The 26,800-nt window shown below is 48.9% G+C and overlaps 1 protein-coding gene across 1 annotated transcript in view; it reads right to left on the bottom strand.

Annotated features, from left to right (window-relative positions):
- The window catches only part of CRACDL (CRACD like), a 48,401-nt gene that overhangs the window by 19,779 nt on the left and 1,822 nt on the right, over window positions 1-26,800 (bottom strand). Inside the window, exons 2-6 of the mRNA XM_060117864.1 lie at window positions 21,289-21,457; window positions 14,418-14,553; window positions 13,896-14,069; window positions 7,687-7,872; window positions 966-2,538 (exon numbers count right to left, since the gene is read on the bottom strand). Coding sequence (XP_059973847.1) covers window positions 966-2,538; window positions 7,687-7,872; window positions 13,896-14,069; window positions 14,418-14,553; window positions 21,289-21,457 — 2,238 coding nt within the window. The remainder of the gene's footprint in view (window positions 1-965; window positions 2,539-7,686; window positions 7,873-13,895; window positions 14,070-14,417; window positions 14,554-21,288; window positions 21,458-26,800) is intronic.

Raw genomic sequence — 26,800 nt, 5'->3', positions numbered from 1 at the left:
CAGAGTCCTGAACTTAGAGGAGCCACTTAAAATATCCTGAAAGTTGTGTTGTTTTATAAAATCTGTCATGGAAAATTTCTCCTTAGTGTTCCCATCTCACACACAAACACACACACATGACTTGCATGTCTAGTTCCATGTTTGGTACACTGATTTCTATCAATAAAAGAAACCAGCAATGAGAGATTCTTTAGCTCCCCTGAAAATACCCGTTTCCAACAGATTCCATCTGAAACACTATATACAGTGACAAATGTCAAAGACAGCGAAAGGTCACCTATTGTGTCTCTGCTCATTTTAAAAGACAGTTGCTTTACAAGATTCTTACATTCTGCCCCAATCTTAACACCATCTCCCTTTTGGGACAGTTCAGGTCCACCTGATGAAGAACTCAGATTTTACGAAGACTCACGACTCCAACAGAAGGGACTCTTCCTGTGTGAGGCTGGGCCCTGTGAGCCTGATTATTATTCAACAGGATGAAACTCTTCCTTTGGGGGAAAAGTCGGAATGATGCTAAGTGACAGTGGAGCCAGATGCTTCATTTATAACCAAGAACCAGGTGAGGCCCCAGGAGGGCCTCCACCCATGAGTGCACACGTTGCCCAGGAGGGATACCCCTTCTGGAGGAAAAAGCGTCCGAGTGATCCACTGGGAGGCCCAGCTCCTCTCAGAAGACGCTGCAAAACGAGTTTCTACATTTTCCTGACTTCTCAGAACTTACACAAAACCCTGGTATTTGTTTCCCTTCCCCGGTCTCTATTCCTAACTCTTGAACAAATATGTTGGTGGTACCAACAGGAATTTTGACTTTTCCTCCAGTTCCCCGGCAAGGTTTTTACCCAATGCATTTATATATCAATACCTTGCGGACGTCCAGCAAGACATTCCAACTGACCTGATTTCCCCATGGCCCTGACCCTTCGCGAACACCCTCCCCAGGCTGCTCCACGCGGGCCTCTTACCAGCTGCCCTGTGGGGCGACTTCCTCTCCGCTGCCTGGCTCTCCTTCCTGGGGTCGGCGGACGGCCCTACCTTCTCGGGGTCCCGGGGGCTGGCGTCGGGGGGCGCGGGCAGCTGGGGGAGGGTGAGGGTCTGCAGCAGCGGCTTCCTGGGCAGGGGCGGCTTGGAGCTGAGCTGCTCGGCGGACCGGGTCTTCGCCTTCCCCGGCTCGTTGGGAGACCTGGCGCCTCGGGCGGCGGGGCCCGTCCCAGGCGGACCCTTGTCGTTCCTGGTGAGCAAGGTCAGCCCTCCTTTCTCCAGCCTGACCTCCGCGCTGTACCTCTTGATTCCCCTCCCCTCCGGGCAGGGCGCTTCTCTGTGTTTGAAGGACAGAGACGTGGAGCGGAGCTTGACGGGGAAGGGGCTTCCGTCCCCGCCCGCGGGCCGCTCCCGGGCGGCTGGGCCGGGGTCCGCGGTGGCCGCGTCCGGAGAGCCACGCTCGGCCGGGGCGGGCGGCTTCCGAGGGCCGGGCTTCGGGCCCTGGGGCTCGGCGGGCGCCCCGAGGTCCTCGAGGGCGGCTTCGCTCTTCCAGGCCGGACCGCTCCTGAGAAGCGGCAGCCGGACGGCGGGGCCTCGGGGCTCCAGCAGGCGGCCCCCCGCGCGCGGCCACTCGCGGCCCGACGACACCGAGAACTTTTTGGCGGCCCGCGCCTCGCGGCCTCCTCGCTCCATCTTGCGCTCCGGCGCCGCCGCCTCCGTGGGGGACCCCTCCCGCTCGGCCCTGGGGGGCTCCGGGGGCGCCGCCTCCTGGTCCAGGGAGCCGGGTGCGGCCGCCTCTGCAGGCGACTCGGAGGCAGGCGGTGAGGGGGCCGCGCCGGGGCTCTCGTTCGCTGTCGCAGCCGAGGCCTTGTGCTTCAAGCAGCTCTTGGGGGCCGGCGGGCTGGGGGCCGGGGCTTCTGGCCCTGCGCCCTCGGGACCCGGCGTGTCCAGGGTCAGTCGCACCTCCTTCGGGCCGGTGTGGTCTGGCCCGTCGGGGCCAGAGGGCGTCTCCTGGGTGGCTATGGGGCCGGGCTCGGGAGGGGTCGTGTCCCCCTCGGGGATGCAGGGAGATAATCGACCCTCGACGTCTCCCGAAGCACAAACCACCTCGTCCGCTGTGTCCCCGCCGGGGGGCCACCGGGTTTCCAGGGACAGCTCCTCCCTCGGGTTTTCGCTGTCAGGATTAGGGTGAGGGTGCGGGGAGCCTTCTGGCCAAGACGGGGACTCCGAGCGGGGGTGTGGGCCCGACACGGGCTCTGTGACCTCCATGACCTCCGGGGTGGCCAGACGGCTGGAGAGGTTCTCCTCCGGGGGGTTCTCCTCCTCGATGCTGGCGGTGAGCGCCGGGCAGTGCTGCAGGCGCGCCCGCCGCGCACGGGGCCCCGCAGGAGGCAGCATGGTCGCCTGCCTCCCAGGCTCAGCGCCTCTGTCCTGTCCCCCCTCCTGCTGCCCAGAACTGGGCTTCTCCTCCGTGCTGACTTTGGGTAGCGGCTTCTCGTCGTATTCCTCCTCCTCTGGGGTACACGTCAGATCGCTCAGGGATTCGGACTGCGCTCTCTTAAGAGGAATAAAGTGGACAAAAGACAGCATCATTAGGACGAATATCAGGAAGCCTATGGCCTCCCCATTTTGTTCAGGGTTTATTTAGGTTTAAGGGAAGCAGAATGTCTCTAAGGTTGGCACTTAAGCGGACATTCACACACAGCTGTCCTTTCTTAATCCTCCCTTACTGGTCTGTTTGGAATCTTGCCTCCCAAGTTCAGCTTTCAGCAGAACTGAGGCCGCTGGCTATGCCCCTTAAAATAAACGTTGCCTGAGGCTCTCGAGGCCAAGCTGGAAACCAGTGGACCCTGCTCTACAGAGTGAAGCAAAGGGAAAGGGACCAGCATCAGCGGGGTCTGCCATGCTCTGTGCTCGGCATGGTTATCCCCCTAACTCCCTGATTAGCTCCAGTGAGGAGAGGATTATTAGTTCCTCCTTGCACCTGGAGAACTGGGAACTCAGAGAGGTCCCTGCCTTGGCCAAGGCTGAGCTAATAAGTGGCCCAGGGGCAAAGCTGTTGCCCTCTCTGACCCCCTGTGCTGCATCAGAGCCGGTGTCCCCTGTCAATTCCTTCTCTCTCCAGGGATGCACCCTCATAGCAAAGGCAGGCTGGTTTGCCTAAAAGATGATTCCTATCATGTCCACCACGGCCAATAGCAAACCATAGCTGACAGGATAAAGCCCAAACTTTTCAGCTAAACTTGAAGTCTTACATTCTGCCATTTTATTTTTTTTGTGTGTGTCTTTTTAAAATTTTTATTTTATGCTGGAGTATAGTTGATTTACAATGTTGTGTGAGTTTCAGGTGTACAGCAAAGTGATTTAGTTATACATATATCTCCTCTTTTTCAGATTCTCAGGTGGGGGGAGGGATAAATTAGGAGGCTGGGATTAACATATACTCACTACTATACATAAAATAGACAATCTATTCTGCCGTTTTAAATGGTTTCTCCCACTCCCTGCTCAGGTCAAGCCAAGCCCCTGCCATTTTATGTGCCAGACTCTGGGCCTGAGGGACTGGCCGGCTGCCCTCCACCCCACACCTCCAGGGCCCCACTAGCACCCCCAGAGCTCTCTCTGATTCCACTCCTGTAGGAAGCCTTGCCTGGCTTGGCAGTAAGTCACGGCCTCGTGCTATTTTTCTTACGAAAGGTCTCCGGAATCTAGATTTAGTCCACTTCCTCCCTACCATCCACAAAGTCAGTTCTTGCTCTCTTAGGAAGGAAAGGAGATCAAGGTAGTCATGAATCATTCACAAGCAAATGTGAAAATGACCGAAAGGCTGAGGGCATTGAGGCTGGTGTTTTTTAAAAGTTCCTGATTTTAGACCTGTCTTTAGACTTTACAGAGTCACCCAGGCTGCTGCACAAGGGCAGTGCCCTCCTTCCTTCTTTTTAGCAAACACCCAGGGGAGTGTTTGCAATAGGTTTTTGTTGTTGTTGTTATTTTAACATTATCCAGCTGGCATCTGCTTGCCAACACAAGATAATTGGGATGTTTGTGACGACACCTAAGCTAGCTTTGCCAAGATGCACAGCCCTATTCCTCTGGATTCCAAAAGGGGAAGATGTGAAATCCCCAGAAGAATTTTCAAAAGCTGCAGGTTCCTAAGGTGTTACCGGCCTTTTGTTACTACAGGAAATCCTTGATGTGGAAACCCCTTTAGGATGGTGGCTCATGTTTTGAAACTATTGGAACCCACATTAGGTCAACATAAAGCTGAGGAGCAGGCCCGGCTTGAGCACACCCAGCTTGAGCCGCTGGCAGCTCCGAGGGGTTACGGTGGGAGGCCAGGCAGGAGGAAGGCTGGCACGGAGCGTGCGCTCCAGACGGTGGCCCCCGATGCTGAGCAGAGGCTTTGCAGGGAACAAAGCGGCTCCTACCCGAGCCTGGGCTCTCTGGCCAGGACAGCAGGAAGGATGCGGATACCCACTCCACCTCCACCACCCACACCTTGCCTCCCACTCTGGGCCCTCAGAGCAGCTTCACCCCCTGGAACCCTCCCGAGGAACTGGAAGCAGGGGACCCATTGCTCGGCCCGCACCCAGATGGAGGCTCTATCATGGCTGCCCGCTCATCCACCTCCTCTCGCCAGAAAGGAAGTGTCTTTGGGCAGCGTGCACATCATCTGTGGGCAGAGGATGGGCACGATGGGCAGTGCCGGTGTGGAGAGGAAGTGTCTGTTTCTGACACCCGGGACTTGTTGGCGGCTCTGCCAGCCAGGCGACCTCGGGCTAGTCATCTAATCACGCTGCTCTCGACAGAACAGAGTTAATGATATTCCCTCTCCTGGCACTGCCTGGGTTGGGATGAGGACCAGCTGGTGTGGTGAGATGTCAGTATAAACATTTACGGGCGTTCCACTTCTACTGCGCCAGAGCCATGCACGGGGCACGGTTCTGAGCAGCAGGGTAACAAACGTGCTGAGACAACCAAAGACCATGTGGGTCTTTCGTGTGTTCCTCTTCCCCAGCCCCTGCTTTGGTGGGGGCAGATGGATCCAACCAAATGCAGCCTTGAATATGTTTTTCAAACTTGTACTAAATATCACAATCTTGACAGCCAAGGTTTTTTGTTTGTTCGTTTTCCTGTGCAAGATGGGATTTTGAAGGTTAAGAAAAGCCCCCTTTTTTCCCCAGCGCTCCAAAAGATTGAGAGCCTACATGATGTGGAGTAGAGAGTTTACCCCACTGATGGCAGAGGATGCCTGGCCGGACGTGGACAACTCTTCTGCCCAAATGGACGAAAGAGCCTGGGCAGCAGCAGGAAGAGACTGAAGTGGATCCTGAAGATGCCCGAGTCTGCGGGGAGTGGGCGTGACAGAGTGGGTGATGGGGAAAGAAACCCCAAATGTTAACAGGAGATCAGAGAAGCAGGGGAAACTTGGACCTCGCTGTCCAGTGAAGCCCAAAGGGACAGGGAGCCTCCAGAAGTCCCCAGGGTCAGGAGGGCAGCAGAGGGGGCAGCGTGGCAGCTCTTCCCAACCCTTGGAGCAGAATAGGGACATCTGAAAGCACGTGGTCCCCAGAGGAAGGTCCTCATGGTTAGGAGAAGGGACCTCACAAAGGGCAAAGGAGGCTGCAGATGCTAAAGGACAGAGGCCTCCAACGTAGGACCCAACAGTGACACGGGTGACCACCGGCCAGACACCTCTGTGCATTCAGGAAAATACGGACACCTCCAAAAACATAATGTATCCATGCCTGCGCCCGACCCAGAAAGGGGACAAGATGTGCAAAGGACAGAGTTTACATCAAGGAATGACTGTGTTTACCCAGACTGCCTAAAGCAGATTTCCTCTTATTCTAAAAAATGGGCCTCAAGAGCTAAGTCAAGTTCAAAAGTAAAGAGAGGTACAGCTCTGCCCAGGGGGCAGCAGGAAGGAATGCTGCCTTTCCACTGGGAGTAAGATGGGCTTCCCGTGGCCAAGTCCTGGCCAGGTGATGGCTGGTTACACACACCCTTCCAGGGCAGAAGGCATCCCCATGGGAAGAAAGCCCAGACTTGGGGGCCACAGGGAGCTGGCTCTTCCCTTGTCCTGTGGCTACACTCAGCACGAGGACAGGCAGGTCAGAGTTACTAGGCCTTGCAAGTCCCCACAGTACTGAGCCTTTAACTGTAAAGGCACTGGATGGGTAAGCATTTGCCCAAGTACCCAGGTCCCCAGTTTCCATGAGAGCACATTAGCCCGAAGGTCACACAGCCTCCTTCTTTCTCCAGCATGAGTCCCCTCAAAGGTCGACTTTGCTGGCATGAGGTTGAAAAGCGCCTTCCACGTGCCCAGAATAAAAGCCACTCTCTCCAGAGTGTCCCTGACATCCCCGAGAGGCCCCAGCCCACTGCCTCCAGCTGAAGTGCAGAGCTGGTCCAGGCTACCTTATCAACACCCCATGATCTTGTCTCGAGGGAAGGAGGGAGGGGATGTTGGTCTATGAGCATCTCCTTCTCAGCCCCGTCATTCTCTGTGGCCAGGCGGACCCCACACCCCGCTTCTCAGCTCCTCTGGGGATGAGGCATTGCAGGCATCGCTGGGCAGAGGAGAAGGTGACACCCTACATGGACCTCGAGCCCCTGGCTCCGTGAAGCCAAAGCACTGCACGAGCGAGTTCTCAGCTCCCAGAGGGACAAGCTGATGACTGCCCGGGCAGCACGCCAAAGAGGGGTCTGTCCTTACAGGGGCACCACCCACCCCTGTGCTGCTAAGTAGGTCCTCGCCCCAGGCAGTGTCCATTCTAGCTGTTCAGTTTCTCCCTTGGTCATTCACGCGTTTGTTCATCCATTCATGCATTCAACAAATGTCCACGAAATGTCAGCTCTGTGACTAGTGTTGCTCCAGGGCTAGAAGTACAGTCTTCTCACGGAACACTGGCAATAAACAAGTGAGCACCTCCATTTACAAAGGACATGTCCGTGTATAGCCAGTGCCATGGAGGAAGTGCCCACGGTGATGGACAGGTGGGCTGCTGTCCACAGGACGTTCCGGGGGAGCCTCTTTGGGGAGGACCTCGGAACCCATCCCCCAAGGGCTGAGCAGGAGGCATCCTGAGCAGGGGACGCAGCCGGTCCCAAGGCCTGGGGTGGGAGACGGCTTGGTGAGTGCCAGAAGCAGAAGGGAGGCCAAAGCGTGTTGAGTGAGAACGGAAGGAGGTGGGCAGGGCCCAGCCGTGCCAGGCCTGCAGTGTGGACATCACACTGAAGACAGTGGGAAGGCAGGGGACCCAAGGCACAGAGCAGGTTCTTGGTAAGCATTGCAGAATGAAGACCCAATGAATGAATGAATGAGTGCTTAGGCGGGGAGGGGCAGGTCTGACTTAGGTTGAAACCATGAGCACCCCCAGCTCCTGCGGCATGGTCATGGTCCCACAGCCCTCGCGGGGGCGGGGGGGGACCAGGGGCTCGAGGTCCATGTAGGGGTGTCACCTTCTCCTCTGCCCAGCGATGCCTGCAATGCCTCATCCCCAGAGGAGCTGAGAAGCGGGGTGTGGGGTCCGCCTGGCCACAGAGAATGACGGGGCTGAGAAGGAGATGCTCACAGACCAACATCCCCTCCCTCCTTCCCTCGAGACAAGATCGTGGGGTGTTGATAGGGTACCCTGGACCAGGTCGGCACTTCGCGGTGGTGGTGGGGGGGACCGTCCCATCCTGCCCCTGCCCCGTTACCGAGGACAGACGCCGCATTTTGCTGCACCGCTGGTTGCGGGGCTTGACCAGGAGCTTGTGCTTGGCCGCAGAGTTGTCCAGGCAGGAGGAGAATTCTGGGGGATAATCGAAATCAGCCACGGGTGCCACACTGCTGTCTGAGGTCCTGGGGGAGACGGAGGTGTCGCTCGCTTGCCTGGAGAAGAGCTGGTCAGGAGACTGTGGCCGGGACGAGGAAACCACACAGACCTTCAAGGGACAAGGAGCACACAGGCCAAGCCATCAGCTTCCCCGAGGAAACAGTACAGCCAGCACATCAACCTCCCCTTTCACTGGGCTCATCTCTGGGCTGGGGGTTTGAAGTGTTGAGCCAAACCCTGCAGGCCCATCACTCATTTCCAAGAACCTGAGTCCTAAGTGCTCCTAGGAGTCGCCCACCCACGGCAGCTGCACAGGTGCTTCAGACAAGAGCTACTTTCTCCCATGAAACCGACCAGCCCAATTCCTCCAAGGGCGGAGTCAGGCTTGGCCCTGTCTCTGGAAGCCATGCAGGTGGCTCAAGGGTGTGATTTCACAGGCTGGGGCACAGCCCATGCCAAGCCCTGTTCTCAGCATCCCATCACTGCTCACCCTAGGGTTCTGTATCTTCACACCTTCTCTTGGGACAATCTGGCTGTAAGTCACCCCTGTTAAGTCTCAAATAGTTTACTAGTTCATACCTCGGCAGGAAGTAACTGAAAGGCAGCAAAGGGCAAAAGTGTCGCCTGGGAGGAAGGGGTTGGGGGGAGTCACGTGGAAGGGTGATGGCAACACCGGGTTCTCCTGCAAAGACACTTATCAGCATAAAGTAGCAGGCAGGCACCCACCGCGCACCCGGGGGAGCAAGGTGCACAGGGAGACCTTGGTGGGGGGGACTGGGCTTTAGCGACAACCCCGCCACCTGCAAACAAACAAACACAGCTTTCTGTTCCAGCATGGTGCGCAATATTCGTGTCAAATTCACATTTCTTCCCAAAGTGCTTTATTTTCCAGTTTCTTTTACTTAGCGTCTTAACCGCGTTTAAGTGTACAGTTCATTGGTATTAAATAGATTCATGTCATTGTGCATCCATCACCAGCCACCACCTCCAGAACTTCTCCTCTTGTAAAACTAAAGCTCCATGCCCATTAAACACTAAGTCCCCGATCCCTCTCCCCCAAGCTCTGGCACCCACCCTTCTGCTTTCTGTCCCTGTGAACTTGACTAAGTACCTCGTATAAGTGGACTCATACAATGCTCGTCCTTTCGTGCCTGGCTCATTTCACTTAGCGTGATGTCTTTGAGGTTCATCCGTCTTGTAGCCTGTGTCAGAACGTCCTTCCTCTTCCAGGCTGAGCAATATTCCACTGTGGGTATATACCACACTTTGTGTGTCCACTCATCCAGCCCAAGACACTTGGGCTGCTTTCACGCTTTAACTACTATGAGTAATGCTGCTATGGACGTGGGTGTACAAATATCTCTGTGAGAAATTGCTTTCAGTTCTTTTGGGTCCATACCCAGAAATGAAATCGCTGGATCATAAAGTGATTTTATGTTTAATTTTTCGAGGCACACTGATTTCCACAGTGGCTGCACCATTTTACATTCCCACCAATAGGGCACAGGGTACCAACATCTGTCTTCATATTCTCTCCAACACTTGTTATTTTCTGTTTTCTTTTTTTTTTTTCTTTTTAATAGTAGCCATCGGAATGGGTGTGAGGTGGTGCATTGCTTACATTTTAACCTGAGACCATAATTTTATGCACCTCACGATGGTTCAGTAAATGCCCTCCTCAGGAAGGAAGCAGCCACAAGAAGACGCAGGAGTGAGGGGCTCCCAGGGGCCCGGGGGCATCTCGCTCAGGGTCTTTCCCACAACCCTGGGCCACACAGGAGCACACGCCCAGCAGCCCACCCCACCCCAAACTAGAGGAGGAAACGGAAGGAAGACGCTGTTCGCACGCACGCCACTGACGCGGGGACCACCCGCTGTAGAGGAACGCATTTTCCCTGTTAACATAAAGTCCTTTGTATTTTCCAGTGCAAGTACAAAGCTTATTCCTGTCGATGGGGAGAAGACAATTACCAAAATGAGGGGAAAAATGGTTCTAAGTGAACCTAATCTCTTTTAGTTCTGTGGTTTTAGCGATCGGGGTTCTTACGGGAATAAAATAAGAAAGATTATTTTGAAAATAAACCACAGGACACCTGGCCACGACTCTCTCTGTGCCTGTGGTTTTGGCTCCCACTGTTGTAGCTGATGACTCAGGAGGTCCCCTGCGATTGGACAGGAGACACCTTCCCCAGAGAGTCCTCCTTATAAGGTCACAGCAGGATGGGTCCATTTCACAATCATACAGAATCCTTCATTCTCACCCCTGTCTGGAGGGACAGTGGATACCCACACTTGGTGAGATTTGGGTTTTTGTTTTTCTTACTGCCTGGGATTCAAGAGAGCAGACAAGATGAGCTGCTTTGCAAACGCAGTGACTCCACAAATGAGGATGAATTCTCCTTCTGTGACAACGTGGGCCTTGGGTCGCCCCTGTATAAACCCAAAGGACAAACATTCCCTGCCTACCCTCCACTTGGCTCCCACTGCATTTGCACTGCCTGAGCGGATGGTCCACTCTGGCCCTGAGGCTAGGGGCCTGGGGAGGAGCTGAATGTCCCTGACACTGGACAAGGGCCTCTGTCCCCAGACAACCCTGCACTGGCCGTCATGGCTGGCCTTCCCTATAGGGAACCAGACTCTCTCTTCTCTCTGAGCTGTCGTTCTGAGAGTCCTTGCGGCCTGGAAACACCAACACCTTCCCGATCGAGGAGAACCAAGTTCCGTCTCTGATCAGTGAGGCAACCACTGATGGGGTGGGGTGGGGTCTGGAGGAGGAGGAAAAGCTGACCTGCATTTTTATCTGCGGGCTGGCGGCATCTGGAGCTCAAGTTTGCATTGCTTGCTCCCAGCCCCCTAATTTTCCTGGAGTCTGTGCTTCTGGATGATTCTGGAAGTGGATGATTTAAGTGTCTAACAAGTGGCCCTTTGTTGGGGGAAAATATGGCTCAAAGAGCCCTGGGGAAGCAGCCTGGAATTCAGAGGCTTTTGTGGGGTGACCCTGGACACAGGGTGCTGGACACCCTAACAGCTGCTTTACCACATTTGTCCTCAAGAAGACAGGCCCTGCCACTGGGGGAGGGGGGGAGGGGGGCTCATGGGGAATGGGCCCCAGACACAGGGCAGGGGTGGTGGGCAGGCTGGGGGAAGCAGGGCCGGCACTGACCTCCCTGATCCCATTCAATTGTCTCCCAGGTGCTCCGAGGACACAGACCCAGAGGTGAGGGATCAGCCCGTGGCCTCACCCGCAGCAGGAGGCCTCGCCTTCTATTGCCATCAGAGCTGTACCGTCTCCCCTGTTGTCTTCCTTTGTCACCCAGAGCAAATCAGACCTGCCACTTTGCCACCTCGACCCCTTGTTTCCTATTTAATGGTCGGAAACCTAGATTAGGACCTCTTAGATGTAATTCTACCTTAAACATCACTAAACAAATTTCCTCAGTCGTTACCTCACATGGTAATGAGATTTTAAAAATAAGTCCATGTATTTCCTGAAAAACTCATCCTGTCAGAAAATGTCACCTTGGCAGTGTCACCAAATACTTGTTAATGAAGACCTTTTTTCGTAATAATCTTCATTAAGTTCTCTGTCAAGCATGTGGGCCTGTGTAAGGCGTCACACAGGAAAAAACCCAACAGCCTGCAATCCCATCCTTTTGGGGTTTAACATGCCATCATATCAAATACCATGTGTTACATAAATGCATTTTAAAGGGTGCTTTGTCTCCCCCTCTCGATCGGCACCCTGTGCCCAAAAAAACTATCAAGGCACAAAATATGATCACTGTGTCTTCAAAAACCACGATGATAAAGATGATAGTTTTTAAGTCTTAAAGGCTCAAATTTTGGTTTCCAATGAAGCTAGTGGATTGTTCCTACTACCCAATACTTGATAAATTCTCAGAACATTTTTTTTTTAGCCTTTTTTTTTTTTTTTTTCCCTCTACGCGGGCCTCTCACTGTTGTGGCCTCTCCCGCCGCGGAGCACAGGCTCCGGACGCGCAGGCTCAGCGGCCATGGCTCACGGGCCCAGCCGCTCCACGGCATGTGGGATCCTCCCGGACCGAGGCACGAACCCGCATCCCCTGCATCGGCAGGCGGACTCTCAACCACTGCGCCACCAGGGAAGCTCTCAGAACATTTTTTTAAAATAACATCACCACCAAAGGAGGGGTGTTGAAAAGGACAAGGTCAGCCCTGCCCAGTACGAGTGGCTCCCAGTCCGCGGACTGTGGAATTTGTGCATCACAGTGCTTTGCGGGTTTGGGAGCTGGGCTCACTCCTTAATCCTTAACAGATTTAGAAGCTGCCCGCTCTCCTGTACCGTCTGTCCCAGCTAAACGCAGACAACCACGATGCCGGGAGAGTCAGAGAACTGTGGGGTGGAATGAGGGTGAGTCAGTCAACAATGGCTCGCCAGACACATCTCCCCAACCACGCAGCCTGAAACGCACAAAGTCACATCCACTCCTGAGGCCATGGCCACTGAGCTGCCAAGATGTGTGTGTCACGTGGTGAGGACACCTTAACACGGCCATCAGCCTGTCAACCTGCCCCTCCAGTATTTTAAGGTGCTAAGGGGTGCAGGGTGGGCTTGGAATCCAGGCAATGGGCCAAATCTTCCTCCTTGTCTTCTCTGCTTTCTCCTCGAGGTGGGAGAGCAGGTGTGGGTGCCCCACTGCCCTCTGACCTGCTCGCGGAGCAAGCAGGGACAGGTTGACCCCGGGGCAGAATTCTGGAGAGAGGCATTCTCTGGCCTTCTGTGCAGAAACCCACACCCTGGGCGTGTTCACTCTTAGCTGCACCACAGCTCTTCCTCTGCCTTCATCCGTGGGGCTCTGGGAACCCACAACAGCAAACAAGTCAGGTAAATACTCCTTCTCCTGCCTTTGCAGGGGGAGCTTCTGAACGTCCAAGTGGAAGTGACTGCTGAATACATTTCAGAGCAGCACGGAACCTGCAGGACTTGCCTGAGGATGGCCCTCGACCAGGGCACAGGGACCCTCCAAGGACACACAGGGCAGGGGTGTGGCTATATAAGTAAAGGGTCGTAACACGGATAACTCCAACTCCATCCACCCCACAGCAAGGCTTGTCTACAAGGGGGAAATGATCAGCTGTTTTGTCATTTATGTACTCATGTAACATAAGTGATATGTATTTTATCACTGAGCCCACTGTATGGGCTCAGCATGGCAGCACCACGAGCTATGTTGTTTATACTAGGGGTCTCCAACCCCACCCGGTCGCGGATCGGTACCGGTCCGAGGCCTGTTAGGAACCGGGCCACACAGCAGGAGGCGAGGGGCGGTGGGCGGGTGAGTGAAGCTCCGTCTGCTGTTCCCCATCGCGCATGCTACCGCTGGAGCTATCCCCCCCTTCCCCTACCCCGCCACATCCCCCTCCCCCTCCCCGGGCCTGGTCCGTGGAAAAACTGTCTTCCATGAAACCAGTCCCCGGTGCCAAAAAGGATGGGGACCACTGGTATACACAAAAAAAGTGCAATTCTTCCTCCTGGATTCCAAAGCCGGTGGGGGACTTCTGGGATCAGTTCACCGCCCTGCTGAGGTCAGAGACGCCTCTCCTGCTTGTCAAACTTTCCCTGCTGCCCTGTCTACCAGCACCACGCCTCACATTTCTACCCCTAAGATAACAAGTTCTCAGAGTCCCAAACTCAGATGCGGGAGCCTAGACTAAGTCCTATATGTTACCACTCCCTTCTCCCTCCAGCCAAATGTCATGACGACAGAAAACAGATCCAAAGCTGTTTTCCTTCTTTTAGATGAGAGGCCCGGTCTGGTCATCTGCTCAGACAGGAAAAACGAGGTATAGGGTTGATTGTATCAGCCCTCTAACCATCATGGAAAATGTTCCCCAAACCATATCTCCTAACGAGACCTGAATTTCTGCTCCAAGAATGAAAACACATACAGTCCAAGGCCCGACTGTGCGTTCCAGTGACCTAGCTAGAACCCCTCCTGGCTGCACTGAGCAGGACCCAGCACAGGCATCTAAGGGGAACACACACAGGGGCCACCGGAGTCCCTGACAACCCTATGTGGCAGGCGCGGATGGAGCCAAGGTGGTGCAGGCTACACTTGCCTTTATGGTGGTACCGGGACCGATGTCGTGCAGCAAGGACATCTCTGGGGGGCTCCTGGGCAGACCGTCGTCCTCAGAGCTCATGCCAGCATCATCTCCCCGCCTGGCCGGAAGGCCCCCCGGAGGAGGTGGCGGCCCCATTTTCACATTACACTGTATTTTTAACTAGATCGGAATAAAGAACATGTGCTGTTGTTTTCATCAGCCACTTTTCTCAACAAATCCTCCCACTGCAATTCATTCCTTCAAGGGAAATTTTCTGCACCCTTGCCTGGGGCAGGGAACTGAACTGCGAGTCTGCCACCAGCTCTGCCGCTGTCATCTTGAAAATGAGTGGTTATAACTGAGAATGGGGTACGGTCCAATTGTAACTAACTGGGTGAGTCTTGGGAGAGCTGCAATGTGCATGCAATTGGGCTTTAAAATAGATCAAGTAAACCCAGCAGAAATCATCTTAAGACTTCCCGATACCTGACATAACGTACCCAGTGTCGCCACGGGGAAAAAGTTTACCTGCAAAGCTTTAATCCGGTCACACACATTTTCTTGGGAAAAGACCCGCACTGGCCGAGGAGGGTCCTGTCCAGACTCAGGAATGAAAATACTGTCGTGTGAGAGGGCCCGGCTGCCCAGCGTGCCCCTCGACTCCCTAGGACGAAAGAAGCACTGTGACCCTCAGCTGGTCCCCATCTCTCCCCGGAGCGGCTCGGGATGGGGCTAAGGGCACATGCTACAACAAGCCTTCAGCTGCATTTATTTTTTTTAACTGCTTATGACTTTGGTTCATCCTGTCAAATACCACGGTCAATTGTTAGGAGCTTTGTAGAGATAGGGATTTTTCTAACAGATCTGAAGGTTGTGTGAATTTTTTTCCTTAAGGGAAAAACCAAGGTCTGACGAGGTGTGAGGTCTAGGACAGCAGGCCTGCAGAGAGGAAGGGCTGGCAGGGGGCCTGGGCTGGCTGGCAGGCTGTGCAGACTGTCCTGGGTGCCTGGGGAGAGTGAGGTCTTTCCTTGTGGGCAAACATGCAGCCCCTCGGTGGGCTGGAGGCCGTGTTTGCACAGCAGGCTGAGGGCTTGGAGGCATCCTTACAACGTGGTCCAAAACACACACATCCACGGCTGGGTTTGAAAGGAGAATTGCGATGTGCAAAGCCACGCCCTCATCTCATTACCTGATATGATCTGTGCAACCCAGCCCGTGTGCCAAGGTCCTGGGGTGTAGATGGCGGGCCCTTCTGGCATCACCATCCCAGCCCCTTCCCCAGCCCCGAGCTCAAGGCTCCAGTTTGGAACTGAACCCACAGGACATTCACAAAACGTGCTAAGAGGATGTGGGAGTTATCGTCAGATTTTCCTAGCGGTGCTGGCAGCCTGAACAATAGGTGGAAGGAGGTGACTGAGACACGATGATGAAGGAAGGAAAGCCTGTCCGAAGACGCTGCCACCTTCTGCACCAACAGCCCTTCCCCCACCCCAGCCCTGGGCATCCTGTCCTTTGTGAGGCATTAGGGACTCCTAGGTGTGACCCCGCCCCATGTTGGTTAGTGATGTTTTCTAGCTTCCCTCCAGCCGCTAGAGTAAGTTTGCAAGTGGGGAACCCGCAGCTCACAAATGTCCTCACGTTTCTGGGAGAGAGTGAGGCCGAGTGAAAGAACCAGGAGGGCCTCCTGCCAATGGCAGCTGTTGTCACAAAGATCATATGCACACCTGGGCTTCCCTCCCACAGCGGGCAGCCCATGGCCACACCCTCTGGAAATCATATAATCACTGCCCAAACACCTCCACTCTGGGTGTAACTAGAATTCAAGACAGTGTGAAAAGGCCGCTGCAAAGACACAAAATGCTATATGCTCAAGGCCATTGACCACGGCATCATTTATAGATGCAAAAGACGGGAAACAGCCCACATGTCCCTCAGCAGGTACCTGAATAAACTATGGGACGTGATATACTAGAGGCTCTGCAGCTGACCAAAGGGGTGAGGAACAACCCTGTGTGCAGGGAGCACCAGACTCTACTAAGTGAAAAATAAAAACGGAGTGCAGACAGTGCTGTGTTAGCTCTGTGTGGGAAAGGGGGTATGAACACATACAAACATAGGTGTGTTTGCATATATTTTTAAAAAATAGAAAGATAAGGAACCAATGAATAAAAGTAGTCTCCTTTAAGGGGAAGGATAGAACAAGACGGGACTCAGGGTACCAAGGTTTCTACTTATACTTACAATGTTGTCTTTGAAACTATGAAAACATTTTGCATCGTTAAAAGACAAAATCAAACAAAAAGGGAAATCAGCCTCTAAAACTAGAAAACAAACAGAAGGAAACAAGTCTAATTTTATATCAGGTTGTCAGCATAAACACAGAGAAAAGAATGATTTCAAGTGACTTTAACTCGACATCCAAGTGACTTTTGACTCTACATCTGTAATAGGATAAATTCTGAGGACAAAAAGCACAAAGACAGCAAATTGTACTTGGTAGTCTTAAGTAGCAATACTGGTTAAAAAAAACAGTGCAGAGCAATCTTTATAGTATATACCCTCCGTGTGGGAAAGGGGGAAATGAAATTATTATAAGTATATTAAGTGATGAAGAAAATAAATAATTTTGTTAATATCATTAGGAACCAAGATTTCCAGTAAAAGAGAAAAGTGAATTCAAACAAAGAATCAAAGAAGCAACAAGTCTGTCTAAATAAACTTGAACTGGAAATACCAGTGAATTAATGATTTATTTTTCTCTTAAAAAAACATATTTCCTAGCTACGTCCACTGGAAAGGTCTAGAAGCAATGACAGCCAACTAACAATCATCAGCCCCGGCAGGCAGATTGTGGTCGCTAAAAACCACTTCACACTAAAAGGAAATGGTTGATTACAGGTCTAGGGCAGGAAACGTACAAACTAACTTGGGATTTCTCATCATGCACGAAAGCAAAGAACCTTCCAGAGACAAATGGGGTCATGTCAAAAGAACCAGGAGCTAATCTGAAGTGACTCTCAGTAGCATAAGATGGGACAGTGTGAGCATAAAAATGAACAGAGACTGTCATGGGTTAGAGCAAATCAACTATGTAAAAATCCACGCATTCACAATGATAGTCAAGAAAAAAAACAAAAGAAAAAAAGAAAACTCATCACTCAGTTTTGGAAGTTTGCTAGGGTACCAGGTCATTACTCTGAAGGTAGATGGATAAAAGGAGAACCAAGCATTACCCTGCTTTTCCTGTACAACTTGTATTTCAGAGCAACCAAGGAGTTGATGAAGGAAAGGTCTTCTGCAGAGACGAATGCTAGCTAGCACAAGCAGAATGAACGATCGAATTAGAAAAACCACCATTTTACAATGAAATAATGGATCTAGTAATGATCATCAGCAGGTGTAAAAACTATCAGGTGAAGGTTCGTGGATGGATCACACTGAGGGAGACCCCCTGAATCCACTGCTCAGTCTCAGCATCACCAGAAGTGGGACAAACAGGAAGCATGTGCCTTGTGATGTGATGTGACAGTAAGTATCCAGGACCGTCTTGAATCTAAATCTAATTAAATATCTAGATTCAGCTATCATTCTACAAGAAATTCAGAGAATATAGACATGAGTTCAGTCATACCAAAAGAAAGCAAATCCAGATTGTGGGATATTCTCCATCTGATCAATGACATGAAACAAAGCAGGGAGGGTGAAGTAAAATTGTTATAGATTAAGAGACTCAAGAAGCATAACCCCACTGACACGATAAATGGGCATCAACTTTTTAAACCCACAGGGTTTCATGTGGTTTGTCAGCATTAATGTACATTGGTAAGTGGACATTTTTGCCCATGGTGATGGATGAGAAGTTGCTACAGAGTCTAGAAGGCTCACGGACTCTTCCAAGAGGCTAAAGAGTACCTTCAAATTTTTGTCTCTTATACGGTCAATTACTCTATGACACAGGAACCAAGAAGATACCATGGGGAAAGGATAGTCTCTTCAATAAATAGTGTTGGGAAAACTTGGACAGCCACATGCAAAAGAATGAAACTGGACCACTATCTTATACCATACACAAAAATCAAAATGGGTTAAAGACTTGAACATAAGACCTGAGACCGTAAAACTCCTAGAAGAAAACATAGGGAGTAAGCTCTTTGACACTGCTCTTGGCAATGACTTTTTGGATTTGACACCAAAAGCAATGGCAACAAAAGCAAAAATGAACAAGTGGGACTACATCAAATTAAAAAGCTTCTGCGGCACAATACTGTAAATCAACTATACTTCAATTAAAAAAAAAAGCTTCTGCACAGCAAAGGGAACCATCAACAAAATGATAAGGCAATTTACAGAATGGGAGAAAATATCTGCAAATCTATATCTGGTAAGGGGTTAATATCCAAAATATTTAAAGGACTCATAAAACTCAACAGCAAAAACCCAATCCAATAAAAAAATGAGAAGATCTAAATAGATATTTCTCCAAAGAAGACAACAGACGGCCAACAGGTACATGAAAAGGAGCTCAACGGCACTAATCATCAAGGAAATGCAGATCAAAAACAGGAGACAAGGGCCTCCCTGGTGGCGCAAGTGGTTGAGAGTCCGCCTGCCGATGCAGGGGATACGGGTTCGTGCCCCGGTCTGGGAGGATCCCATATGCCGCGGAGCGGCTGGGCCCGTGAGCCATGGCCGCTGAGCCTGCGCATCCGGAGCCTGCGCGTCCGGAGCCTGTGCTCCGCGACGGGGGAGGCCACAACAGTGAGAGGCCCGCATACCGAAAAAAAAAAAAAAAAAAAAAAAAAAAAAAAAAAAAAAAAAAACAGGAGACAAAGCTTCAGATCTGTTAGAAGGGCTTTTACAAAAATGACAGGAGATAAGTAGTAGCGAGGATGTGGAGAAAAGGGAACTTTCTGCACTGTTGGTGGGAATGTAAGTTGGGGCAGTCGCTATGGAGAACAGTATGGAGGTGCCTCAAAAAATTTAAAATAGAGCTATCATATGATCCAGCAATCCTGCTTCTGGGTGTTTATCTGAAGGAAATGAAAACAGGATGTTGAAGAGATATCTGCACCCCCATGTTCATCACAGCATGATTCACAATAGCCAAAATATGGAAACAACAGAAGTGTCCATCAATGGGTGAATGGATAAAGAAGATGTGGTATATATATACAACAGCATATTATTTAGTCATGAGAAAGAAGGACATCCTGCCATTTTCAACAACATGGATGGACCCTGAGGGAATTGTGCTGAGTGAGATCAGACAGAGAATGAAAAATACTCAATGATCTCACTTACATGTGGAATCTAAAAAAGCCGAACTCATAGAAACAGAGTAGAATGGTGGTTACCAGGGGCTGGGGGGTGGGGGAAATGGGGAGATGTTGGTCAAAGGGTAAAAACTTCCAGCTATAAGATGAGTAAGTTCTGGAGATCTACTGCACAGTGATTATAGTTAATTATACTGTATTATATACTTGAAAATTGCTACGAGAGTAGATCTTAAATGTTCTCACCACAAAAAAGAAACGGTAATTAGGTGACATGATGCAGGTATTAGCTAATGTTATGGTGGTAATCGTGTGGCAGCATGTAAGTGGATTAAATCAACACGTTGTACACCTTAAAACTCCCATAACATTATATGTCAATGATCTCTCAATAAAGCTGGAAAAAAAAGAGAGAAAGCTCTTGTCTCACCTCTGCGCTGTTCTCTAAGGACATTATTTGCACTTCCCGGGCGTCATCATACTCCACCCCAAGCTTCCTCTCCTAGCATCACTCTAGCAAACTTTCACCAGTAATTGAAGACCCGCCCCTGCCAGGTGCTGAGAATATAAAGATGAAAGGGGCACTGTCCCCACTCTCCGTGGGCTCTGGTGATAGATGACGGACAAGTGGACAGGTCATTTCAGCCCAGCTCACCCCTCCTGCTGTGTTCTTATTCCTTGGCTGGAGGGGCCGCTGAGTGTTCTGGTCGAGAGACGGGGCAGGTAGAGGCGAGTGTTATAACGTCCCTGGGGCTGGCCCAGTGAAGACATGTAACAGTGAGCAATTAATTCTATACGATAATGTCTTGCTCCCCAAGAGTTTGGAGCTGCCTTAAAAATGCGTGTATAGCCCGTCCTCTCCGCTCTTCACAAGGTCCCATGTGGGTGCCTCCTACTCCCAGCCAGCACCAGAAAAAACAACCTGAAAGACAAAGCTCAAATCTCTCCTCTTTAGTCGTTTGGTGCCACCAAGCGGTCAGTGTAATTTCTACTCCTTTAGAAACAGGCAAGGAGACTGGGGAGGAAGGAGGGGACAGGACCCCTCACGGGGATGCTGAAGCCCATGACCCCATCTCAGCACGGTCTGTCTCCCAATCCCAGGATCATTATGCCTTATCCTCAAATTAAGGTGCCCATGTGGTTTAAAAGAAACAAAACCTGGCATGGCAACAAATCTGGTTTTGGTTTTGTTTTTTCCCTTTTACTCACAGAAATAACTGCTGGAATAACCAAAGCATATGTATTATAACTATATTTTGATGAAGTACAAGTTACAAAAATACAGATTTCTTCACTAGACTTCCCCATATCTCATACCTATTGAAATACGGGTTTCTGTTCTTCCTAACAATATTTTTGGATGATTTTTCTAAGACTGAACAGCAAGAAGCCTTCCCCCTACTCCTCTCTCTCTCCAATGGAAAATTTTCTTATTGGGTTACTGAGGACTCAGGCTTAGAGAGATGTATTCTTCTGGTATAGTATCCAGGTCCTCAAAAGAGTTTTAAGTCAAATTAAATGAGGGATTACTTCCTAATCTTGCTACTTTCAGCTGTAGGACATTGGGCAAAATTTCCAAAATTTCTCTAAAGCTTGGTTTGTTCATTTATAAAATGGTATATCTTACCTCCTCTCCCATAGTTATGTAGGCTTATTTATTTATTTATTTATTTATTTATTTTGCGGTACGCGGGCCTCTCCAGTTGCAGAGCACAGGCTCCGGATGCACAGGCTCAGCGGCCATAGCTCACGGGCCCAACTGCTCCGCGGCATGTGGGATTTTCCCGGACCAGGGCACGAACCCGTGTCCCCTGCATCGGCAGGAGGACTCTCAACCACTGCGCCACCAGGGAAGCCCTAGACTTTTTTAATATATACACACCTGGCACATAGCAGGTACCTGATAATGTTCCCCTGCCCCCTGCTCCAACTTTCTCCATCCCTATGTACGAAAAGACAGAAAACACCATATCTATGGAAGAACCTCCAGTGGAATTACCTAGGAGGAAAGTAAGCTCAGAAATCCACCAAGTTACCACGACAACGAGCCCAAGTATTCAGGTCCTCCTGTGACCCCTCCTGCCCCTTGGAACACACAAGCCTGAAGGATGGAAAAGGCAACTTACTCCAGCTCGTCCTCTGAGTCGTAGCCCACTGGCCCTGACTCGATGGCAATGACCTCATTCTTCGCCTGGCTTTGTTTCCAGGTGCTACTTCCTGTGGAAGAAGGAGATTCCTTTCTCTTCTTCTTCCCAAAGAACTTCTTAAACGTTTTGAATTTGGACTTTTTCTTTCCTATGCAAAAAGAATGCATGTGAGTATTTACCAGACACGTATGAGAAGTGCACGAGAAGGAGAGAAAGTAAGATTTCTGTCTGTGCGTCAATTATTCACTCCTGAAAAGTCCTTTTACCACACAGAAGGATGTGAAGTGCACAGCGTACCATTTTTGCACACCTGAAAACATCTTGATTTCTGTCTATTTTGGACATTGAATAAAAGAGCCAAGAAAGCTTTGGAGCATGATTACAGAATCAAGGCACAAGCAACTTCCCTCTTGCTTGAAATCAACAATTTTTTAACATATCTTTCACTTCCTTGGTTCAATTCATTCCTAAAGAGTTTATTTTTTTGATGCAACCATGCTTTTTATTGCTATTACCATACATTTGTTTTGCCCATTCTTGCATTCACACAGCACATCCTGTATGAGTAGAATCATACAGCTTATACTCTTGTGTGTGGCTTCTTTCCCTCCATATACTGCTTTTGACACTTTGCATGGTGATGCATGCATTTTGCCTTCTTCCTCTTTTTCTGAATTGCTAAGTAATATTCCACTGTATAAATGAAATCAGATTTTAATCCCTAAAATAAAAATAGTCAAAAGCAAAAATTCCTGATGAGGTAAAGCCCGTAAATGATAACCCAAATTATTTTCCAAGATAATCCTCAAGTGCTAATACATATATATAAATATATGTATATATAACTGAATCACTTTGCTGTACAGCAGAAACTAATACAACATTGTAAATCAACTATACTTCAATAAAATAAATTTTTAAAAAATCCTCAAGTGCCCATGATTTCGGCAGCTCAGCAGTCCATTCCTTTCCTTCTGAATATGAGAACTAACAACAGAAGGATGGAACATCACAGGTTACCAGGATGCTGTCTAATATATCCTGAAAATTTGCTAACAATTGATTCGTTTGATAAGTAACTCATTCTGTAAGCTGAATTCTTTTTTTTATAAATTTACTTTTATTTATTTATTTATTTTTGGCTGCGTTGGGTCTTCGTTGCTGTGCCTGGGCTTTCTCTAGTTGTGGCAAGTGGGGGCTACTCTTCATTGCGGTGCGCGGGCTTCTCATTGCAGTGGCTTCTCTTGTTGCAGAGCACGGGCTCTAGGCACGTGGGCTCAGCAGTTGTGGCTCGTGGGCTCAGTAGTTGTGGCACACGGGCTTGGTTGCTCCACGGCATGTGGGATCTTCCTGGACCTGATTTCGAACCTGTATCCCCTGCATTGGTAGGCAGATTCTTAGCCACTGCGCCACCAGGGAAGTCCCTGAATTCCTTTTTAAAACACCAGGATCTTTATATTTGGTTTATGTTCATGGACCCCTTGGGAAGTTTACATGATCTTGCCTTACTGTGGAGAATTTCTTAGGATTACTCTATAGTTGGAGTACCTATATTACCTTAGGTGGAGCAGATCCCTGCCCAAAAGGAAATGAGTTCTACAGCCAAGTTTTCTTAACTTCCAGTGGAAGTTTCCTTACCTTGATAATCTCAAAACGTTTATGCTGTTAACTGATTGGTCTCAAAGACAGCTTATTATTTGGAAAGCCTCTTCAGAGTTTTTTGCATCTGCCAGGACACCATCTGGCCTTTGCCTAATTGACAAATAGGTACGCACCCATGAAGGTCTGAACAAACACGCAGCCTCACGATCCTTTACAGTCAAAGATGCTGCTTCGGGATTAAAGCAAGTGGCTACCAACACTCAGAGTACAGCCGTTGAACACTTGTTTGATTTGCCATGATTAGTTGGCCATCCACTGGAGGCCCATTTGTGTTATATCTGTTAGGCTGCTAGGCTTTTTCATTCAATTTCTTCAATGGTTATAGGAACTATTTGGGTTTTCTATTTCTTGAATTTGTTTTATTGTTTCATTTTTCTAGAAATTTGTCTTTATTTCCCACATTTTCAAATGCACTGGCATATAGTTGTTAATATCCTCTTATTATCTTAGCATCTGTACTATCTATAATAAAGCCCCCTTTTCTCAGCCCTGATATTATCTGTCCCTCCTTTTTTCCTGGATCAACTACACAAGAGGTTTGTCAATTTCATTTGCCTTAAAAAAAGTTTGGCTTTGTTAATTCTCTCTACTGAATGTTTATTTTTTTATTGGACTAATTTCTGTTCTACTTTTTCTTTCCTTCCTCCTCCTTTCTTTAGGTTTACTTTGCTATCTTTTTAAACTTCTTGAGATGACTATTTGGCTAATCAATTTTTAGGCTTTCTGTTTTTATAATACACACATTTAAGGCAATGTATTTCCTTCTAAATCTGTTTTAGCTGTATCTACATGTTTTTTCTTCTTTTTAAAAATATTTCTTTCTTTATTTATTTGGCTGTACCAGGACTTAGTTGTGGCACACTGGACCTTCCTTGCACCACGCGGGCTCTTTTAGTTGCAGCACACTGGGTTCATAGTTGTGGCATGTGGGATCATTTTTGTTTTTGTTTTTTCTTTTTTTTTTTTTTTTTGCGGTACGTGGGCCTCTCACTGTCGTGGCCTCTCCCGTTGCAGAGCACAGGCTCCGGACGCGCAGGCTTAGTGGCCATGGCTCAAGGGCCCAGCCGCTCCGCGGCACGTGGGATCCTCCCGGACCGGGGCACGAACCCGTGTCCCCCGCATCGGCAGGCGGACCCTCAACCACTGTGCCACCAGGGAAGCCCTTGTTTTTGTTTTTGTTTTTTAGTTGCGGCTATCGGAATTCTAAGTTGCGGCACGCATGGGGGATCTAGTTCCTTGACCAGGGATTGAACCCAGGCCCCCTGCATTGGGAGTGCAGAGTCTTAATCACTGGACCACCAGGGAAGTCCCTGCATCTACATGTTTTGATATATAGTTTCCTTACTATTTGCTTGAAAATATTTTCTAATTTTCATTATAATACTTTTTTGGACCTATAGGTTATTTAGAAAAGTATGTCAATATGCAAGCACTTGGGAATTTTCTTATTATCTTTGTTATTGAGCTCTAGCTTAATTGCGCTGTGGCCAGAGAACATACCCTGCATGATTTGAATCCGTTCAAATTTGTTGAGACTTGCTTTATGGCTTACCATATATTTGTAAATGTTCCTAGAGCACTTGAAATAATGTATTTTCTTCCATGTTCTATACACATCGATTAGGATAGGCCTTTTTCTTTTTAATTGTGTTATCCAAGTACTTTGTCTTTAATTTTTAATACATTTGTCCTATCAATTAGGTGTATTAAAAATAACCCACTCTGATTGTGGATTTATCATTATTTAACTGTCAATTTCTACTCTATAAATTTTGACATTATGTTGATAAATGTCATAGAAAGGTAAAATTAATATCTTCCTGGGGAAGTGAACCTTTTGTGAAATGACCCTCTTTATTTTTAGTAATGCTTTTTGCCTTAAATTTTATTTTGATTGCTATTGATACAGCTATGCCAGCTTCCTCTGGCCCAGTGTTGCAAGGTTCATTTTTTCTATCCCTTTTACCTTCATCTTTTTTGAATCCTTATATTTAAGAGATATAGAGTTTTAGAAAGCCAATTTGAGCTTTAAACTTCTAACTGGAACAATTAATGTAACTAGCTACTGACACTTATTCTAATTACTGATATGTTAATAAAAACAAGTCTACCATCTCTCTGGTTTTTCTTAATCTCTTTTCTTGCTGTCTTCTGGACTAACTGACTTTAAAAAATTATTCCATATCTTCCCACTTCTAGTTTGTAAACTTTGCCTTTTATCTCTGTTCTTTCACGGGTTACCCTAGAAATTATACCACACATTCTATTAAGGGACAAAACAAGAAAGTTAGAATACTTTAATCCTATGTTTATGCCCTATTGTTTTCATTCTGATCTTTAAAAACCCAAAAGATATTATTCCATGTTCATTTAGATGTGTTTGCTTGTTTCTCATTTTCTTTGCTTATCATTCCTTCCTGTGTCCAAATTCTCCATCAAGGATGATTTTCCTTCCACCTGAAGGGAGATTCCTTTAGAATCTGAGGGTCTCCTGGTGACAAACTCAGTTTTTGTTTATCTGAAAATGCCCTTATTTCTCCTTCATTCCTAAAATATCGTATTCCTAGGTTTAGCATTCTAGGTTGGCAGTTATTTTTTCTAAGTTACTCTTTCAGTAATATTGAAGACATTATTTCACTGTTTTGTGGCTTCTGTCGTGTGGTCAAGAAGTCAGATTTTTGCTCCTTTGAAGGTAATCTTTTTTTTTTTTTTTTTTGCGGTATGCGGGCCTCTCACTGTTGTGGCCTCCCCCGTTGCGGAGCACAGGCTCCGGACGCGCAGGCTCCGGACGCGCAGGCTCAGCGGCCATGGCTCACGGGCCCAGCCGCTCCGCGGCATATGGGATCCTCCCAGACCGGGGCACGAACCCGTATCCCCTGCATCGGCAGGCGGACTCTCAACCACTTGCGCCACCAGGGAGGCCCTGAAGGTAATCTTTTTTTCTCAGACTAATTTTAAGATTTTTCATTTTTGTCTTTGGTTTTCTACATTTTCATTCTATGTGGATTTCCTTTTATTTATCCTTTTTGGGATTCATTCAGTTTCTTAAATCTGTGGACTGGGGCATCTTTTGTGTTTTTTTTAAGTCAATTCCAGAAAATTCTCAGCTATTCTCTCCTCTCCTGAGACTGTGCTCAAATGTATGTTACACCCTCTCACTTATCTCTATGCTTCTTGTTCTCTTTCTGTATTTTCCTTCTTTTTACCAATCTGATACATTCTGTATACTTTCTTGTGCTCTCTCTCAAGCTGAAATAATCTGCTATTAAACTCATTCACTGAATTTTTTTTCTTTTTTTCTTTTTTTTTGGGGTACACGGGCCTCTCACTGTTGTGGCCTCTCCCGTTGCGGCGCACAGGCTCCGGACGCGCAGGCTCAGCGGCCATGGCTCACGGGCCCAGCCGCTCCACGGCATGTGGGATCTTCCCGGACCAGGGCACGAAGCTGTGTCCCCTGCATTGGCAGGCGGACTTTCAACCACTGCACCACCAGGGAAGCCCCCACTTAATTTTTAATTGTAATAGTTTTACTTATTTCTAAAAAATCCACTTGATTGTTTTTCAAATCTGGTACCTCATTTAAAAGTTGTTTTAAAAATTACATCAGTAAAATTGACTCTTTTTGGTCTATACAGAGTTGAATAATCACCACCAAAATCAAGATACATCATCATTGTGCTGTCTTTTGTAGTCAAACCCTTCCCCTACCTTTAACCCCTGGAGAGCACTGATATCTTCTCTGTTCTTAGAGTTTTGCCTTTTCCAGAATGGCATATAGAGTGATTCAGACAGTATGTATCCTTTTGATTCTGGCTTTTTTCACTTACCA

The sequence above is a fragment of the Mesoplodon densirostris genome, chromosome 14 (assembly GCF_025265405.1).
Source record: "Mesoplodon densirostris isolate mMesDen1 chromosome 14, mMesDen1 primary haplotype, whole genome shotgun sequence".
In the NCBI taxonomy this organism is placed as follows: Eukaryota; Metazoa; Chordata; class Mammalia; order Artiodactyla; family Ziphiidae; genus Mesoplodon; species Mesoplodon densirostris.
The sequence above is the reverse complement of the archived record's forward strand: the minus strand, read 5'-3'. Positions and strand labels throughout refer to the sequence as shown.